This window comes from Anguilla rostrata, chromosome 10 (assembly GCF_018555375.3).
Source record: "Anguilla rostrata isolate EN2019 chromosome 10, ASM1855537v3, whole genome shotgun sequence".
Taxonomy (NCBI): Eukaryota; Metazoa; Chordata; class Actinopteri; order Anguilliformes; family Anguillidae; genus Anguilla; species Anguilla rostrata.
The window spans coordinates 9982612-10003152 of record NC_057942.1 but is presented as its reverse complement, the minus strand read 5'-3'; the positions used below and the strand labels follow the sequence as shown (position 1 = coordinate 10003152).

The window sequence follows — 20541 nt, the reverse complement described above, 5'->3', positions numbered from 1 at the left end:
AGAAGAAGTCAGGTCTATACAGAATGACATGAACGCTAAGAAATTGGCGGGGTTGAGGGGTTATGTACGGCCAATGAGTCGGAGGAAGAGGCGGGGATCTGACTGTCAGGCGAATAGCAGGAAAGAAAAGCTTGTGCGCGACCACAACGAGGAGGCCAAAACACGGAGCGAGAGAAAGGAGGAGGAGACCTGAGTCAGCACAAAGTACCATGACTCAGGGCCCATTCCAATCGCTTATTTTATCCGTCCTTGTCTCCCCTGTCCTCGCCTGACCTGGAAATCAATCGCGGTCCGCCATTTCTAAGGATGTTCCAATATATTAAATCCTCCTAGAAAGAGCTAGTAACTAGGATTTAGGAGGCTCCCAGAGGAAGCTTGAATGAGGAAGGCATTACGTTTGAATGTTTGACTTGTGGATCAATTGCTTCAGATCTCCTATGTCTGTAATTGATGTGGCTTCAAACTGATGCTACAAAGAGCAAGGATATTCCATTTGTTTTATATGTTTCCTCCGTCCTTGCATCCTCTGTTGGGTGGAGCTAACTCACACAAACACACTCTCTCTCTCTTTCAAAGAAAATCCATAGACTGTGTCCTGGATAGCCGGCAGCCACCCCCCAGGTTTGCAATCCTGGTTTGCAAACCCCCCTGCATCTCGCCTAGAGCAACAGCACAGAAGTGTTGGCCGACAGAAAGGCTGGAGCTGTGCTTGAGGCACTTAACATTGCGAGAACAGGCTCATGATTTTTTTTACTAAACCCAAAAAAAACAACAGCAGGGTAAGCTCCTGGGCCAACCACACAACAACCTAGTGCTTACCTTAAAACATAAAATTAAACAAAGCCGTGAAAACTGCATGCAACACGAACAATGTATTAGACATAGGAGAATAAAAATCATGTTTAATTATAGCAAAATAAATTTCAATAAAAATACATTCTCAGATGTTCCCTGCTAAAATAATGTAAACAAGCACCCGTGTTATTGACAGAGGGTGGGGTTAATCTAGCGGAAACTAAGGTGAGTCTGTGGCAGAGCACCACCACTGCGCGGCACCAGAGGTTTATACATGGATGGCTTCTGTCAAGTGATGCCCCCCGAAAATTCATAGTTTCATTTTGATCTACGCCGTACACCAGCCCCCTGGCGTGGAATGGTCCTGCTGTTCGCTGAATATGAAATCCTCATTTTTATTTAATGTCCACCCTCGTGGGATTCTGGGCCTAAATAAAAGCAGGCCCCATTTCGGCCCTGGAGTACCGGAATTCCTTTGCCTCGTTACGCTGCTGTAACATTGCTGACATGGCTGGATACACTTTCACCTTCTCCGTCCCCATTACCATTGCAGTGTGAAACATTCAGAGTCTCTGTGCAGCAAAATGATAATGTCACAAATTCATTACATATAAAGCTATTTGTATCAATATTGCCCAGGGATACAGACTACCTTAGATAATCCCCTGTGTGGATTGCAGTGTCTGTTGCTGTTGCTGGTCTGGTCATTATGAGAAAGCAATCGACAAAACAAACACTCTGTCTTTTCAATCTAATAGAAATGGAGGGACCATATACATAAATTATGAAATTAAAAATGCATTTGGTTAATTGAAATGAATGACTTGAGATAAGATGTTTGTGGGTGACTCTTCTTTTTCTGCATGGATTATAGAAGCCAAATAAATGACGTAGCCACTACATGGTTATTACTACATTACAATAGTAATCAAATAAAACGCATTTGCAGTATTGTATGCATTTCATAAAATAATTAAAAGGGGCATAAGAAATAACTCCAGATCCAAGTATTCCCCCTGCTGATGTCCTGCACTATAATGTCTTACCACTAGATGGGAGGATACACAAGGCTTAATATTTTTAGGTTTTTCTCCGTCTGTATGTTTTCCAGAGGCTTCTCCCAGAACTAAGCACCCCGCACTGCTTGATACACATTTGAGACAACATTAGAGGAAAATTCAATGCTCACTATGTCTCACTGAAACTTATGGTAAACAAGCCGTCCTGCTGTGCTAACACAACATTTTATTTTTTTTGGTCGAATCATAGATATGCAGGCATTGCACACACACTTCTAGGAATTTGCTGTTTTAGAAATACATTATAAGAGAGAGAGAAAGAGAGAAGAGAGAATGGGAAATGAGTTGGGTGAGGGAGGAGGCTTTTAAGGCCATGAGAGTCAGGAGATGCGGTTACACATTTCAGGCAATGAAGCAGTTAACTGTCTCCTTCCCCATCCCAGTGTGCTCCAGATCCAGAAACAACAGTGGCTCCCTTGAGCTCTTCCACTTACCGTTTAACTGTCAGCTCCACACAAGCTGTCAGCTCCACACAAACGCTTATGAGCACACTAATCTGTCCTGTGTCCGGGGGGAGACCAAAATAACTGCAAATAGCCCATGCCGACATTATAGAATTCTTTTCAATTGGTCTTCTTATAAAGATATAAGTGCTGTGTCTACTCTCCTTCCCTTCTTCTCTGTTATCAGTCCTGAGAGTTTATTTTAAAATAATGAGATTGCCACTGGCTGGGACCTGAGCTGGAGACAAATTAGCTCTGTGGTAGCGACAAGGTGGGCTGTGGATGTCTGTGAGGATAGAAAGGGAAAATGAAAAATAATTGCCTTAGAGGTTAGTGAAGCAGGTCCAGGCGAAACCTAGCATGCTAACTTCAGCAAATAAGATTGATGTACCTATTAACCACCTTTCTTTTAAAATTAACAACAGACTTTGAGAGCATTGGCATGGTATAAACAGAACTGAAGGTTGACACCAACACACGTTATTTGATTCTCATGGCATCAAAACCAAAAGGTAAAAAATATACATTCAATGAACATATTCACTTGGAACTCAATAGGGGTTAATAATCCACCACTGGCACTCTTTGATAGCATGAGACTTGCAAGATATATATATATACGTGTCTATGAAAATATAATAAAATTTGTGGTATAAAATTCACAATTCATGGCACCCCTATAGGGTGGAATGAAGGCCTTTTATGCTACTGCCCTTGAGTGCCTTGGATTCTGGATATTCTACCAAAGACCTTACCATATTTTCATAAACATTGTACTTTTGCCCATGTTTTTGTGTAATATGCATATTATATGGTCAATTTGGCACTGCTGTTAGTGCAGGAGATCAATAATAGTGTCGAATCATGGCAGACATTTATGATGGAAATGACCAGACGTATCCTACAGTAGTTGCTCTATCCCTGAACTTCACGTAATTTCCACCTGAAGCCACAAGGGGCAGTGTGGAACAGTGAATGTACTTTGTGCTGCAGAAGCCTGCTTAACATTTTCATCCCTGCAGTGCAGAACACACATCTCCATAAAGCTGTTTTCGCCTTCTTTATAGGATCCTCCTAATGCGTTTCTACTCCGAAATCCTGCAGTAAAGTTAGGACTGTAAATATTTCAAGCATCCTCGCATCATATCTCTTAATGTTTCCGAAGGCATCAAAGGCTCCAGGTTTATCATCGTATGTTTAAAGAGTTTAACAGTGCATTAATAGTTCTGTATTTATTCAGAGGAGCCCTCTGCATTAGCTCCAGTGTAGGGAGAGTTTAAATTAAAGAAGAGGTTCTCTAAGGACATAAATAATGTTAATGAATTAATTTGCATCTTGATCCCGTGAAGTCAGGGGCAATTAGTTTTATGGGAGAAAAGATGAAGATTGCAGGATAATGCAATACTGGCTGAAAATCCTACCCTCCTTTTTCTCCACCCATATTCATACCCTTCCCTCCTCTCCCCAAACCTCCACACCCCATCCCTCCCTCCCTCCCTCCCTCCCTCCCTCTCACTTGCAAGCTATGTTTTGGCTGAGAGGCAGGCTATCGATCTTCGCTGCCCACATTTAAAATATAGCCTGCGTCAGAGTTCTCCTCCGCGCTATAAAAGCCGGGGCGCTGTCAGCTGCAGCAGCAGAACAGGATCAGGTGGGTAACAGGAGACCTGAGAGAAGCGTCTCGCCCTTCGAGAGCCATGTCATCCTTCGGCTACGACCCGTACTTTTCCACCTCGTACAAGAGGCGCTATGTGGAGAGCAGCCCCCGCACGGTCCTGCGCAGCGGGTCCCGCTCCGTCTACTCCACCCGCTCCGCCCCTCTCTCCTCCGGGGTGGCCCGCCTCAGCTACTCCACGTACGGCCGGGGCTTGACCGCCGCCTCCTCCCCGCTGCTGTCCATGTCCGCCTCCTCCATCAGCGCCGCCGAGCTGGACCTGAGCCAGGCGGCGCAGGTGAGCTCCGAGTTCAAGACGGTGCGCACCCAGGAGAAGGCCCAGCTCCAGGATCTCAACGACCGCTTCGCCAGCTTCATCGAGCGCGTGCACGAGCTGGAGCAGCAGAACAAGGTGCTGGAGGCCGAGCTGCTGGTGCTCAGGCAGAAGCACGGCGAGCCCTCCCGCCTCAAGGCGCTCTACGAGCAGGAGGCGCGCGAGCTCCGCATGGCCGTGGAGGAGGCGCGGGGCGAGAGGCAGGCCGCCCAGATGCACAAGGACCAGCTGGAGGAGGCCCTGCGCGGGCTCCAGGGCCGCTACGAGGAGGAGGCCCTGAGCCGGGAGGAGGCGGAGGGCCAGCTGATGGATGCCCGGAAGGTGGCGGACGAGGCGGCGCTCGCCCGGGTCGAGCTGGAGAAGAAGGTGGAGACACTGCTGGATGAGCTGGCCTTCCTGAAGAGGGTCCACGAGGGCGAGATCTCCGAGCTGCAGGCCCAGGCGCAGTGCAGCGCCCGGCTGTCCGTGGAGATGGAGGTGGCCAAGCCCGACCTGTCGTCGGCGCTGCGCGATATCCGCGGCCAGTACGAGAAGCTGGCGCATCAGAACATGCAGGCGGCCGAGGACTGGTTCCGCACCAAGGTGAGCGTGATGACGGAGAGCGCCGCCCAGCACGGCGACACCATGCGCCACACCAAGGACGAGGCCGGCGAGTACCGCCGCCTGCTCAACGCCCGCAACCTGGAGATCGAGGCCTCCCGGGGCATGAACGAAGCCTTGGAGAGGCAGCTACAGGACATAGAGAACAAACAGAGTGCTGAGATCACCGCCATGCAGGTCAGTACCGGTACTACATACCTTTTCCACTTTTTTCCACTTAATGATTCCACAGTAACTTATGAAGTATGAATCAATAATTTAGTCGGATTTAAATCACCAGAGATCACATAGTTTGTAGTCAACCATTTTATCTGTCTTGTTAATTGAATTTGCATTGTAAATTGTGAAGGTTACAAATAGTAACCTAGTGCAACTAGTGCTTTTGATATGAAACATACTTACATATCATATGTTGTACAGGGGTCTGTTGCTGAAATTGCATCAATGCTTGGTCAAGGAAATGACTGCTGTGCATTGTTGCAATGCCATTTCATGAAAACTCCCTGTGTGGCTTCAGTTTCAGTGGGAAGATTAAGTGTGTGTCTCTCACCTTGCATAGCCGACAATAAATCATTCTCTGAAAAGATATACCATGCTAGTAAAACAGGAAGAGAGAGAAAGCCATCCATCCACGTCTCTGTCTAGCATTGGGATGCTGGGAAGAACTCTGGGGTGTCTATCTATGAAATTATGTGAATATGCATGTTGCGTTCCAGTACTGTTTCCCACAATGCTCTCTCCTTCACATCAGTACGTATTACAGTACAAAAAGCTGTCCACTGCCTGTTATTGAGACAAAGAAAGTTACATCTGCAATACATACAGAGTCCTTTTATGGGAACAGAATGAGTAAATACAAAAAATATATAATGATAATTTAATATTTGAATGACTCTTACGTGATATTTTATGACATGTACATGTTACTGTCAGCTATCACAAAAGAAACAGACTCAAAGCACTACCTCTGGACCAAAACTTTACCTTTAAATGGAATTAAAATGAATATATAAATGTGAAAAACAAAAGGAAGCATTATGAACAAAGAGAACGCCTAGATTCAGTTCATTAAAATTTCACTATGAGGAGATGGCCACACAAGGGACATGGGTGTGGGTTCAACTGCAATTCCACTTTCATTCTCTCACACAGGGTTATTGTACATTTATGAGAAGCCACAGTGCACATGGTAGGACAAGTTCATCATATAGGAAGTGATGATGTCACTAGGTCAGAGGTCACGGAGGGTCAGAGACCTTCTAGCACTTCTGATCCATCTCTTTCCTCTCACTCAGGAAGCAATCAACCAGCTGGAGAACGAGCTGGGAGCCACCAAAGATGAAATGGCCCGTTACCTGAAGGAGTACCAGGACCTGCTCAATGTTAAGATGGCCTTGGACATAGAAATCGCAGCTTATAGGTGAGTGCCTGTAATGGAGGGAAAGTGGATGGAAGGAAGAAATGGCAAGTTGCTCTGGATTTAATGCAGAAGGGGTCATTCATAGCAGGAGAAAGCATGAATAATTGATAGTAAATAGCATCAAAAATTTATGGCACATTTTGCTGGATATTTAGAGCCAAGTGCAGCAGTTTGTGAGAGTTTCTTTCATTATTTTTATTCAATGTGTTACCATGACTGCGCAATAACAGCTACGGCGATTCTTACAGCATAGTGCTACACATAACACCCATGCTTACAACTGCCTTTCTATCCTATTCTTCATGTACTGTGTTTTGCCCCTGGATGAAACACAATCAATAACTGCCTTCCTGTACCTCTGCAGAAAGCTGCTGGAAGGGGAGGAGTCACGCTTCAGTGCAGGAGGGGCCCTGTCCAGCGTCTTCTCCCAGGGCGTGTCAGCAGTCCCTACTTTCGGCCGCTCCGTCTTCTCTATGCAGTCCAGTATGAGCTCTGGCGCCCCCTACCTGCTCAGCTCCCGCCTGTTCAGCTCCTCCTTCTCCTCAGCAGATGAGATCATCGCTGCCAGTCAAGCACAGCGGGCAGAGGCCAGCCTACCCCAAGAAGAGGAGGAGGAGGAGGAAGAGGAGGAGAAGGAAGAGGAAGAAGAGGAGGAGAAAGGAGAAGAGGAGGAGAAAGGAGAAGAGGAAGAGACACAAGAGGGTGAAGAAGGTCACTTTCTTTTTGTAGATGCACAAAAGGGTATTTAAGATGTATTTATTTCCATTGATTTGTTTTATTAAAATGTTTGAAATTCATTTTTTTATTTCTGGGACAGGTGGAGATGAAGATGCAGTTGAGGGAGGCGAAGAGGAAGAGGCAAAGGAAGAGGGAAAGGGGGAAGAGGAAGAAGAGGGAGGGGAAGAAGAGGCTGAAGAGGGAGGAAATGGCGATGAAAAGGGTGAGGCAGAAACTGAAGGTGGAGATGACGAGGAAGAAGGAAAAGATGAGGAGGAAAAGGAGGGAGGAGAAAAAGAGAGTACAAAAGAAGATGAAAAGGAAGAAAAAGAAAAGCCAAAGGATAAAAAGAAGGATTGAACCAAAATGCCTGAGCCACTCGACAATATGAATGAAATCTGAAACTCAAATCTAAACAAACTTCAAACGTGTGCTAATTATCAAGGTGCTCTATGCAAAAATGAAAAGATTCTATCCATCACATAGAAAAAAAAACTACACATCAAAATAAAAGCCATGCGATTACTTGCAAAGATGCTGAACTGCTACAAGTTATGGGTGCAAGAGTGAATAAAAGAAAAAGCATTTATTTAAGTGAGCTTGTGAGAGAGTTTGTGAGAGGGAGTGCCAACTTTGTGAATGTGTTTGAATTTGAGCTTCCTGCCAACCTTTAACTTCTCAGTATGTACCATTGTACCAGATGTACCGCTCACTACATGTCACCACAACTTGCCTATTAAAGAATCGAGAAGTGAGAATGATCTAGATTTCAGTCAAAATGCCTTCGTCAAAATGTCTCAACTAAGGATCTGCGATCTACTGTTGGGAAACAAATGCATAAATAAAAATTGAATACCTGCCAACTTGTTTTTAGCATTTTTCAATCTCCCCCTAAAAGTCAGTCAAATTGAAGTGCAAATGGATCACAAGTCTTTACACTGGTATTGTTTTTATTTGCTTTTTATTTTTCATTCAAGTGCATGCACCATAAAACTGCATGAGCTTATAAGACACAATTATTTTGAGGAAAGTAAATGAAGGATATACCCAAACCAAAAAGTACTGACATAAATTACAAATAATAATGACAACAGTATTGAATGAAACAAGGTTGTCTCATTAGAACACACCAGAAGAAAAATAACAAAAGGTTATTCTGGGCATGTCCCAGTGCATTCATGACCAAGCACACAAAAAAGGCACCCACCCACACCCACACCATGGGTATGTATGCACCATCCACACATGGACGCATGCCCATTCTTGATTGGGTAAAATGAAACCAAGATCTTAAACTTAAAAATCTTAAAATCTTTGTATTTAAGCAACCTAGTGTATACGGTATATGACCAAAAGAATCTGGACACCCCACAGTTCCAGTGAAGGCAAATCTTAATGCTTAGTGTATACAATCACATTCAGTGTTTATACAGTGTTTCAGAACCCTATGACATGGAAGAGCAGTCAAAAATATGTGTTCCAACCTCAGTAATTGTCAATAAACATTATCTGCCATGTTCCTTTTCAACAGACTTAAATTAATGTGTCCAATAATATGGGAAATGTGGAGTGTTCATAGAGACACAAAAAACGGCATGCCCCAGTCGAAGACCTGAAGCGTAACAAGACAACATTAATAGTGCAGATTCTACTTCACAATATCTGACAATAAAATATCTCCCTTCCACTAATTTCCAGGCAATCGAGAATAGCTGAATAGGTCAACATTATTGCGGTTTTGATTCATAGGAATACTCATTTATAAGAACTGTAATGAAAGCAGTCTTGTTGTCTTCGAGGCCAGTATTGTAAATGCTCTTTTGAATCCTCTTGCTGCAGCTGACAAAGAAGTTGCCAAGTGACCCTTCAATGAGGACAAACTAAACTCTGCCAGGACATGAAAGCTAGAAACCCCCAGAAGAATGCAAAAACAATATATCAAGGACAATTACTGACTCAATTACATTATATTACAGGAATTTAGTAGACGCGCTTAACCAGAGCGACTTACACAACTTTTTAGCATTGGCAGTGTTCTACCTGGGAATCGAACCTGCAACTTATGAGTTCCCTGGCCATTATCCTACACTGCTGCATAGATATACAGGCTTGCTTACTGTGCAGGGCCCGGGCAGGGTCGATTCAGCAGGTTTTGAAACTGTATTCAGCCCAGGTGAAGCTAAAATGGCAGGTTGACAGGTTTTTGCATAACTTTTGCAAGGTCATTGTGGCAAACACGCCTGCCACAGGCCACCGAAGTGGCTTTCCTTGGGGCCCTCCAGCACAGAGACACAGGGAGAAGATGTTCAAACAGTCCACATTTATTCCACGAGGGTTTGGCAAGATGGTAACGCCAAATGAGCAGATGTAAAAACCCTGTCATGACAGAGAGCTCCCCGTGTGCGTGGGGATGGCAGATTTAACCTGTGCGCAGTGATTACCTCACTACGCACAGGTGCAGCCACTCCTGTTCCTGGGTCCAATTAGCCTGGCCAATTATCTAATTCTTAACCAATTATCCAATTGGCCAGGTCTAATTAGCTTGACCCAGGGCAGGTGTGGCTGCTTAAACCAGCCATCCCCACACCACAGTCATTATTCGTGATCAAAACAAAAAATACCTGGATTGCATTACATTACAATCACTTAGCAGACTGCTTGTCTTATCCAGAGTGATGATGAATAGTGGAGAACGTCAGTGTCTTTGGAATACAAAAGTGCAATATCACCAAGATGGTCCAGGGACCCATTCACAATCAATAAGTGTAATGTTAAGCTAACAAACTACAATTTGTATTATAACAAAAGAAAGTACCACTAGATCTTTAGGGTCAGGGGAACCATGGTGCAATCTGAAGATGCCAGTGTCAGAAGATGAGCAGGGTTTCTGTTTACCTGACTGCAGCGAGTAGCTCATTTGATCACCGAGAGGCCAGAACAGACTGGAGACAAGACCTTCAAATACAGACATAAAGGGGGGAGCGGTCAGATGTAGCAGGATGTAAAAGTCTAGTAAGTGTGTAGGGCCTGATGATCTTTTGAAGATATAATAGAGCTGTCACTTGAGCTTCCCAACAGGCTAGCAGCAAGGTTTTGAATTTGATCCTAGCTGATATACAGTAGGTAGCCAGTGAAGGGAGATGAGAGGGAGCCTCTTGACTTTTTAAAAAGAATCTCTTTTTACAGAATTGGCACACTCTGTTCCCCATGCTGATGGCAATATCACTGAGAGCTTTGGGTTTCAGTCTGCCAGTTTCTACTGTATTTAAATTATGTTGGCAAATACTGGTCAGTAAAACCTCTGAGCCACCAGTGATCTTAGGGCATCTGGTATATTGCCCCCAAAATAACCTTGGGCTTGTAGTGCACTATCTTACCTGAATTTAACTTTAAGTTTAACCTCACCATGGACTATTAAATTGAAATACCTAATAATTTCACTAACTTAGATGAGGTTCAAGAGGTTAACAGCATTGCTAAGCTCTATACCATGGCTCAGACACTCTGTCCAGCCAACAGAGGTCACCTGAAAACTACAAGATCCAGTAGTGCATACTCATGACTCAACGACTATACTCTCTCCTGGTACTGAAGACTTAAGTCCCATCTCTTCAGAAAACACCGGACTTAATTTATCTGCTAGTGTAATTTAAAGCACTTTTGTAAATTGCTCCGGAAAAGAGTGTCCGCCAATGATGTAAATGTAATTGACTAACAGGTCTAAAGTACAAATAAAGCTTTTTCAGTGAAAAACTGGTTTACGTCATCATCATAATAATAACGTAAGGAGATTAATATATTGTTGAAATATTGGAGCTGTAGATTGAATGAAACAAACAAAAAAAGTGCGTTGGCCTGTGGTATCGCTCATAGAAGTGCTGGTATTGTGTAACCCTGCATTGCAGTGTTTAAAGTGATTAAGATTAAAGGAGTGCATTGCATCTGCACCTATAGGCATATCACCTCTATTGGCAGAAGTCACAGTGAAAGAGCATTTTATGAATAAGAAGGTAGATGAATGGCCAGATTTTGTTTTGAAATCTTGATTTATCATCTATTGCCAGCAAATGTATTGCAAATATACTGTAAGCTTAACACTGCATTACACAGCAGAATTAATATCACAAGGATTGTGCAGATGATAATGCAAGAAATAATGAAAATATGATTTTTTAAATGTATTCCACCTGGTCCTTTTAACTGTTATTCAATTAGGAAGTGCAATATTTCCCTAAACCACCAAAACTACTGCCTGGTAAGTGCAATCACTCAACCTGACATCAAGACAGAAGCATCGTTTATGTCCATTAGAATTATAACACTTGATTTGAGTAATAACTTTTTTTTATGTATCTAAGATACAAATCGAGTTCTGTGCAATTTACTGTACAATGCAGTATGTTTCATTTATTTTTACATTCTGACAGCAGATCAAGCAAACATCTTTAAACAGCATCTTTAAAGTAGCCAAAACTTTTTAGTGAAGTAAAACATTTTATGCACAAAATGTACTTATGTTAGATAGGCTAAGGTACACAAAACTTGCAATCAATGTTCTAAAGTTGTTTAAATTCATGGTAGGCCTAATAGAATAGCTTTTGAGTAGGAATGGCAGTAAAAGTTTATAAACCATTTTGCTATCGCTTGTTATTTTTGTTGTTTTTTATAGACAAGACTTTTATTTATTTTTTTAGAAATAGCCTTCACAGAATCCAGACGGCATAATTACAAAAAAACGTTTTGTCAAATGAATGTAATTTTGTCAAACAATGTATCATTAAGCCGAATACACCTTTTATTGTAATTTATTATTTTCTCCATCTGTTTTTTTTCTCCAAGTGCATTGTATGCTATCACCACCAAAATTCAAGTTATTAAATAGTGACTCAAGTCACTACTTAGGATAGTGTAAATTAATTTTTAGAAATGTTAGAAATATTATTTGCCTTTTCAATATAAAAGTAATACGTTTATTCCGGTTCATGGAAGAAATTAAAGTGAAGCATTTGGAACACGGCATGCATGATATGTTTTTATTGTTATGGAAACACTTTACACTCTCACACACCTACATATGAATTTTTGTTGTTATAATATGTAGGCCTAGTGTAGGCCTACTTCATCAATGTGAAAACTTGATGTCTTAAGAATATATCTTAAGAAGTTCAGGTAAAATAGACTATGGGGTGTGTGTCTTCAGTAAAGGACATGTTTGGGGTTAGCTGAGGACAGCTAGGTCTAATGTAGCTTGGTGGAAGGAAAGATTAACAGTAGTTGGTCCTTATAAGCTTGGATGCCCAAGCAAATTAAAGTCATTTGTCACTTGTGCATGGAGGTCCATTCAAAACGAACTATGATATACACTGCATCCATCATAACATGCATCAACACAGGCGTGTGCACGCACACACTCACAAACACACACACACACACACATACAAACAAATTCGAGGAATGAAAAGAAAACCACATTTGGAAGACGGTATTCCAGTTTATTTATTGTGAGCAAGTGCTTATGACAGAGTGATCATGACTCAAAGGGGATTGAGAACTTTAGCACCTCAGTTGTGTTCAGTTTTGAATGAAAGTCCTTCAGTACGTGAATGTGTGCATATGTGCGTGTTTATTTAAATTGCACTCACTGGGTAAACATAGCTGACAGGAATAAACAGCATTTTAAGGCTTTGAGCTTTCCCCACTTCCTCTCATTATAAGCTTAGGTTTAGTCATTCTGTTACAGTATTCATGTTATATATAAATTCTCTGCTATTATTGTGTTTGGCTCAGTTGATTCTTTGCATATGCAAGCTGCTTCATTTGTATCTTTTACACACATTTCCAACTTATCCCCATTCTAAATGAAACCTCATTGTATTTTAAGCACATTTCATACATTTTTCTCATTTACTCTGTGCATGAGTACATACAATTACAACAGATTTTGCTCTCCAAAATTATTTAAAATTGCATGCAGACCATTTTTATCCCATTTCCAAATACTGTCCCCAAAATATAATTAGACTTCTGATTACATACCCCTGCACCCCACCCACAGGTCCACATCTGCAGTAAAGCCCATTTATAAGCTATCACTCAACATGCGTTTTTGATTAGCGTGTTGCATCTAATGGCTCTCTCAATTTTTTATTCTTCAAATCATGTTATTCTCATTTTTTTGGGATAGCCCCTGCATTTCATCCCCTGATCCTCTGACACTTGCTTAAAATGCTTCACTCTGTTTCTGTGACTTTCCTGATTGCTTGGGTGGTAACTTTCTCCACCTTCTTGGTAGCGACCATTTTCTCCTCCACTGTGTCCTCCACTTCCTCCACTGACTCCGTCACAGTAACAGATTTGGTGACATGTTTGGCTCCATCTTCTCCAGTGGTGATAGTCTCCACAGTTTCGGTAATCACCACCTTTTGACTAGGGTCTTCTTTAGCGGGATGCTTCTCCTTGGTGGGGCTCTCTGCAATGGGGCTCTCTTTAGTTGGGCTCTCCTTAGTGGGGCTCTCCTTGGTGGGGCTCTCCTTAGTGGGGCTCTCCTTGGTGGGGCTCTCCTTGGTGGGGCTCTCCTTAGTGGGGCTCTCCTTGGTGGGGCTCTCCTTGGTGGGGCTCTCTTTGGTGGGGCTCTCCTTGGTGGGGCCTCCTGTGGGCTCATTGGTGGGCTCTCCTTGGTGGGGCTCCTTTAGTTGGGCTCTCCTTGGTGGGGCTCTCTTAGTGGGCTCTCCTTGGTGGGGCTCTCCTTAGTGGGGCTCTCCTTGGTGGGGCTCTCTTTGGTGGGGCTCTCCTTGGTGGGGCTCTCCTTGGTGGGGCTCTCCTTAGTGGGGCTCTCTTTGGTTGGGCTCTCCTTGGTGGGGCTCTCCTTAGTGGGGCTCTCTTTGGTTGGGCTCTCCTTGGTGGGGCTCTCCTTGGTGGGGCTCTCTTTGGTGGGGCTCTCTTTGGTTGGGCTCTCTTTGGTGGGGCTCTCCTTGGTAGGGCTCTCCTTGGTGGGGCTCTCTTTGGTGGGGCTCTCCTTGGTGGGGCTCTCCTTGGTGGGGCTCTCTTTGGTTGGACTGTCTTTGGTGGGACTCTCCTTCACTCCATTGGAAACTACTTCCTTGCCTGCCTGTTTCTTCTCAATGTCTTTCTTCTCTTTCTTCTTTGTGTCTTCATCTGAGTCCCTTTTCTCCACTTCTCCATTCACTGCTATGTCTTTGCTCTCATCCTCTGCTCCGTCTTCCTCCTTCTCACCAGTGGTAGATCCTTTGTCACTCCCTTCTTTGTCCTCCTCTTTCCCCTTATCTTCTTCTCCCTCTTCAGCACTGCCCTCCTCAGATTTTTCGGGTACTGCCTCAGATTTAGAGACCTTGGCACTGAGTATGGTCTCCTCCACCACTGATGCCTCTTCATCTGCCTCGCCTTCACCCTTCTCTTCCTCATCTTCTCCCTTCCCCTCATCTTCCTTTCCTTCATCCTCCCCTTCATCTGCTTTTACTTTGCTATCTTCCTCCTCTCCACCATCTCCTTCCTCATCCTCATCTCCCTCTTTCTCTTCCTCCTCTTCTTGGTCACCTGGGGCACTGGCACTTACCTTGGCCTCAGTGGAGGCAACCACCTCTTCTTCTGCCTTATCCTCTCCTTCTCCCTCTTTTTCCTCCTCTCCTTCTTTCAGGTCAGCAGCCAGTTCTTCGGCCACGGCAGCTAGGGAGTCATCAACCTCTGAGTCCTCGTCCTCCACTTTTGTTTCTTCAATGATTTCTTCCACAAACTTGTGTTGCACTTTCAGCTTGGGAGGTTCAAGTTTGGCTTTTGGACTCTTGGAGGGGGCGATGGGCTGGCGGTAAGAGAAGGAGGGGCTAAAGGTGCTGAAGCGTGTCTCTTCACCTTCCAGAAGTTTCCTGCAGACAGACAGGTATGTACACAAAATATATTCTGTCATGAAAAGTTGATTACACTCCCAATTCAAAGAAACAGAAACAATTAAACAACTCATCAATTATGCTCAATTTGTAACTGTGCATAAATTAATCCTTGAGCCTTTCCCTTTTCAAAGAAATCAGTCTAAGCTTTTTATGTTGACTACATTCATACAGAAACGTTTATAAGCAACATCTTCTTTGTGTTATGCCACAGAGAATAGCAATGCACTGACTTCAGTCTGTTGATGTACATTAACACATTTAAAATCAATCTAATATACACATGTAATATATATATTTTTTAGCATTTATTACCTATTTTGCCTTTGTTAACAAATGTGTGCCTTTATGCCCAATCAGATTATTAAGCCCATCGATTTGCTGGGAAATCCTCCACCAATTCATGAAGGGGTACACTTACATGCAGGCCCTCTGAAATTCTGTCAGCTAAGTGAGCTGCGTAGTCATTGTGCACAGATGGCTACATTTCCTGTGCAGCAGCCAGAGGCTTATTGAAGGTGTCCATATGACCAGAAGAGTTGCTTTAACTTTATGAAGCAGCGATTAGCCTGCTAACTGATTCTCTTCCTCCCTGGTCAAATGCACGTAGCCCCATGTGAGTCCTGGCCACTGTTGGCACTGGCTACTGTAAGTCAGGATGAGATTCTGGTCCATTGGAGCACATAGCTCCGTTGAGAGCAGATGCCTTTGCTTGGATATGCTATCCCTGTATATGATATACCATATCTAATTATGTAGCATCTTTGTTATAACTTTCTATATTTAAAGAAAATTTTCACAGGTGCTTCCATAATTCATGAAATCTTGTAAAGCTTGTAATGTATTTTGGAATTGTTCTTTGAGGACTGGAACTGTAACTAGAAGGAAACATGTCTGTATCACAGGTAGGACATGGCTGTTGTGCCACTCGGCAGTATGATTAATTGGAACCAAATATGAATACCTGGCTGCAAAAATTGATAAAATATCAGGGTACAATTCACATTTACTGCCACTAATTTGCTAGCTCTATTGTCCTCTATGTCTCTACTGGCCAACCATGGCTAATGCAGAAATCAGTCGGATGAGTGGGGAAAATGCTGTCTTCAGAGCACTTTCTCCCAAGTCACAGTTTAAAGCTACAAGCTGCAGGCAAACCGGAATAAAGCCACTTGCTAAGCAAATTGGATATCAAATGTAATGGCCTGACCATACCTGTATGCAGCAATCTCAATATCCAGAGCCATCTTTACATTGAGCAGGTCTTGATACTCCCTCAGATGACGGGCCATCTCCCACTTGGTACCCTTCAGCTCATTATCCAGGTGGTGAATTGTCTCCTTTCAAAAATAAAATTAAGAGAACTTCAGAAAAACACCCCACTATGAAAAGACAAGCAACACTGATATATCAAAAATAAATAACATTGATGTAAGTACATGGCATAAGACACCTGTAGCTAGATGACAAATGTAGCCTATGTGTATTCATTGATACTGATAATGCGTCAAATAAATGTTTAAAAACAAAAAAAACACCTCCCCCCATCTTATAACAAAGGAATTGTTATACGTTGTTGATATCCAACCGAAAGTACAAGAGAAAAGCCCTGCTTGTCGAGTGTCCCTGGTGAGTCTTTACTTGGGGCAATACTGTATTTAGACACACGCAGAACTGCTACTGAAAAGACGCACTGACGAAGCAACTTAGTGTCCCCTTAGTTTCATCTCGCTAGATCGCGCAAACACATTTTATATTTATACAGCTTATGGTAATTATATGGGTCTAGGTTATTATAGTACGGTTGTATGTTGTTCTTCTTAGGGCTTGTTATGGATGTAATCTGTATTCAGAATGTGAATTTTGGTTCTTGGTTAGCGAAAAATTGTATCAGTTCTTGAGTTGCTATCTTTAGCCTATAGCCTACTCGCTAGTATGAGAATGCTGTTAGCAAGGTCTGACATTATTTGTTAATATAAATCAGGCGAATGCGTTTGTGTTCTACTACATTGTAGGTCAAATTTCCCTTTTTCATCTATACTACATATTATTATTTATTAAAATAATGTGGCTTAGAAACCCACTATACAGTCTTAAAATAGTAGCATAGGATTGCGCCTCTCCAGGAAAAACATTTGATGATCTAAAATCATTTTGACATTGTTTCATATCCTCGTCCCTCTTCTTCGTGCAGATGTGGAAAGAAGGTGTCATACCTAACTCGGAATAATTTTTTTTATACTAGAATATTTTGAAAAAAAAAAATATATATTTTTAAAAGTTTCTATCGCTGGTGCCGCTCGAACAAGATGCACATAAGTGAAACTAAATAACTAGTAGCCTATTATCTGTGGCTTTAAAGAGAAATAATAATAGGCTACATTACCTGATAAAGTCATATAGCTTTAGGTTATAGAGCTGAAGCCTAATAGAGGTGGATTCTGCATCTATTGTCAATTCATTCTGCATAGTGTTTTGACCATCACACCCAGCACAACGGTACACGTTTCCTAAATAGATATTGTAACAAGGCTCGGCGCAACTCACCTGATAACTACTCAAGTCATTACTGTGTCGGTCCTCGATATCATTCAGTTGCCTCTCCAGTGACTCCTTGGTGCTGCGCACAGACTCCAGCTCGACATTCTGTTTCTGTATCTGGCGGCGATACTCGTCGATCTCATTCCGGGCTGCATTGATAGCACTTTTATTAACTTCGGCAGCTTCGGTCAGCTTGGAATAGCGGCACATGAACAATTCCTCAGCCTGCTGCAGATTCTGAGATGAGTAGCCGTCCAACTGAGAGCGAATCTCACGGAGCGCCGCGGAGATGTCCGTCTTTTGGTAGTCTTTCATCTCCACGGTAACCTGCGACGCTTGCACCTGAGACAGAAGATCGCTCACCTCTTCCTCGTGGTTGTTGCGCACGAACTCCAATTCGTCTCGAAGAGACTGCACTCTCTTTTCCAATTCTACTTTCATAAGGGCAGAATCATCCGTGTCCTTCTTCATGGCGCGGATGGTTGCTTCTGTCTCGTCCCTGATGCGGGCCTCATCCTCGTAGCGCTCCTTCAGCCTCTGAATGTCTTCTTCCAGGTGGTCTGAGTCAAGCTGAACCTGTGCCCTATCGTGGTGTATCTGCTCCAGCATCGAGCGGAGTTCGCTAAGCTCTTGATCGTATGCATCACTTAGATGGGTGTGCGAGACTTGTTTCTGCCGCAGCGCTTGAATCTCAGCCTCAATCTCGCCGTTCTGTTGTTCTAAATAATGCACTCTGTCAATGTAGCCGGCAAAGCGGTCGTTGAGCCCTTGGAGCTGTTCTTTCTCGTTGGAGCGCTTGTAGTCCCCGTTGAACATAGGCGGGCATAAGTCGAGGTTGTCGGCTGAGCTCAGCACAGTGGAGCCGTACGCCCTAGGCACCGTGGTGGTTCTCTTGTAGGAAGTGGAAAATGTGGTCCCCGGATTTGTCCTTGCCCATGACTGGGTTCTATAGCTAGCGGAAGGGGATGCGCTGGTGCGGTTAAAGCTAGTACGAGAGTCAATTGCCCTCCGATAAACGGGGGTCCCTATACTATCCAGCGTGTAACTCATCCTGGAAGACAGTGGATGAGTTCTGTTTAAGGGAGATGTATAGTGGATAAGTGAGCTGTTTGCGTGCTGTAGGTGTGTGGTATGAGGTGTTTGGCTCAGACAGCGCCGACTGCTCAGTCGTCCACCCTTTTATACAGGAGGCAAGAGCCATATTCGCTAACAGGGCAAGAATGCAGCCCTTCGTGGGAAACCTAATTGATCCGTTGAAAGGGGGATTTTTTTTTCACCTCCACCATACACAGTCCGACTTTCTGATAAAAAAAGAATAAAACACGTGGGTAAAGGTGTAAGCTACACAAGAGAAGACGCCAAATATTGACCGTTAAGTTGGGGAAATGAGTGCAAAGAAATAGAAAAGAATAAGACGCCCGTTCTTCGAACTATCAGAATATGTAATACTGAGGTTAACTTTTTGAGTTTAGTCTTTGCTATTTTTTGTTCTTTTTTTCAACTTGCCGAAGAATGCACGCTGTAAACAGCATATTTTTGGACAAGCATAAATCTGAGCAATATTGCATTTATCTAAGAGTTCACCGATAGCCTAATATAGGCTAATGTTTTTTCTGTCTATATTTTAGTGGATAAAAATTAAACGCATGAATCCATCTCATCCTGAAATTAAAATTTAAAAACTACTATGATAAGCATGCGTAGCCTAAGTTTAATGTAGACGTTTTATGAAAATTGCACAAAACACGCAGTAATAATAATAATAATAATAATATTTAATTAGCGTATATATTATGCGTATGTTGAACTGAAAATTATGTTGTGCAGTGGTAGGCTATATCGTCGAGATATGATCCCAAGGACATATTAGGCCTACTCTTTTTTTCCTGGAAAGAGGAAACTGAGCTACTTGCGCTACTTGGCATCTGCACTAACTAGCCGAGTTTATAGCTTCTGTAGAACAAATTTGCTACTTTAAAATATGTGATCTATTTGATGTTAACCAGAATGTGGCCTGACAATTATATAATTCTAAATATCCATTCATGATTTAGCTGATTTAAATTATATTCAATTATTGCTTGTAATCATCATATTGCTTGATTACAAATCAGATAGAAATAACTGGTGGTTTGGAAGTTGGCTTCAGTCATTTGCGTTTCACAGCGTGACTGAAAAGCAACAGAATAACAGGAGGCTACACAGTTTCTCAGCAGGGTTGTTCAAAAAAAAAAAGGCAATTGGTTATCCTTCTAAAACCGAGAACATTCAAGTCTAATATCAGAATAAACCTAACAATAAACCATCAATTAATGGACAAAGATGGACAAATAAGGAGACATTTGGATTTGGATACATTGTGCAAAGAAATGGCACATCAAAAGGGCAGCTTTTAGGTGGCATAAATCTGAAAGATCGATTCTTAGTCGGGGAAATTGCAGAGTGCTACTTAAAATTCTGCCAAGTACAGAGTACCGCACTGAATACTCAATAGCGTCTCTTCACCCCTCACCCCCCAGCCAGCGGAGCAATGGCTTCGTAACTCAGCACAAAATGTTGGCCAAGTGTCACTTCACCTTCACGTGGCTGTAAGACTCACCCTCTGCTTACCTACAGAGCAGTCTAAGAGGTGCGCTTAGTCTAATAAATTTTAACATTGGGTCCTGTCTTTTCTTTGAAATAACTTTATTTAACGTGGTACGCAATTGTCGATATCTGCAAGCTTGTTGTGTGAGGCACGTTGGCGTGAGGCAAGATTTGTGTAAAGATACGTATATATCGAACACACACATTTGTTGTCTTAGCAGTTCATGTCTCTTCTGGAATATGTATGCGGTCACAAAAAAAGTTACTGCAATCCTGCAGCACTGCACAGTATGTATATGGCAATATCTTAGAAATTGAGATGGAAGAACGATGAAAACAATAGCCCACAGCTTATTCCATAGCTGTCTCCTGCTGAACAGGAAGAACTGCTGCATAATCTGGAGGGAAAACCAGCATGACATATCATTAAACAGTTCAGTCAATTAAACAAAATACTCTTCCCTGCATGCT

The 20541-nt window shown here is 42.8% G+C and overlaps 2 protein-coding genes across 3 annotated transcripts; one reads left to right on the top strand and one right to left on the bottom strand.

Annotated features, from left to right (window-relative positions):
* The first annotated feature begins 3927 nt into the window (after positions 1-3927).
* On the top strand, positions 3928-7905 carry neflb (neurofilament light chain b). Of its 2 annotated transcripts, none has more exons than XM_064353955.1 (4): positions 3928-5082; positions 6201-6325; positions 6690-7027; positions 7143-7905. In XM_064353955.1, exons 1-4 carry the CDS (start codon positions 4015-4017, stop codon positions 7400-7402), a joined length of 1791 nt encoding a protein of 596 aa, XP_064210025.1. In that variant the 5' UTR covers positions 3928-4014; the 3' UTR covers positions 7403-7905. The 2 variants fall into 2 exon arrangements, with proteins under 2 accessions (XP_064210025.1, XP_064210024.1); XM_064353954.1 differs by having other exon boundaries at positions 3929-5082; positions 6690-7036.
* A 5286-nt stretch (positions 7906-13191) lies between these two features.
* On the bottom strand, positions 13192-18648 carry LOC135264925 (neurofilament medium polypeptide-like). Its single transcript, XM_064353953.1, has 4 exons — positions 17491-18648; positions 16159-16283; positions 13799-14922; positions 13192-13688 (listed from the first exon to the last, which is right to left on the bottom strand). Exons 1-4 carry the CDS (start codon positions 18532-18534, stop codon positions 13273-13275), a joined length of 2709 nt encoding a protein of 902 aa, XP_064210023.1. The 5' UTR covers positions 18535-18648; the 3' UTR covers positions 13192-13272.
* Positions 18649-20541: the final 1893 nt, after the last annotated feature.

Coding starts and splice junctions, on each gene's coding strand:
- LOC135264925 (XM_064353953.1), bottom strand. CDS start 18,534: ATGAGTTACACGCTGGATAGTATAGGGACCCCCGTTTATCGGAGGGCA. Junction 14,923..16,158: donor ATTGAGATTGCTGCATACAG/GTATGGTCAGGC, acceptor GTCTGTCTGCAG/GAAACTTCTGGAAGGTGAAG. Junction 13,689..13,798: donor AGAGAGCCCCACCAAGGAGA/GCCCCACTAAGG, acceptor AGCCCACAGGAG/GCCCCACCAAGGAGAGCCCC.
- neflb (XM_064353954.1), top strand. CDS start 4,015: ATGTCATCCTTCGGCTACGACCCGTACTTTTCCACCTCGTACAAGAGG. Junction 5,083..6,200: donor CTGAGATCACCGCCATGCAG/GTCAGTACCGGT, acceptor CCTCTCACTCAG/GAAGCAATCAACCAGCTGGA. Junction 7,037..7,142: donor GACACAAGAGGGTGAAGAAG/GTCACTTTCTTT, acceptor TTTCTGGGACAG/GTGGAGATGAAGATGCAGTT.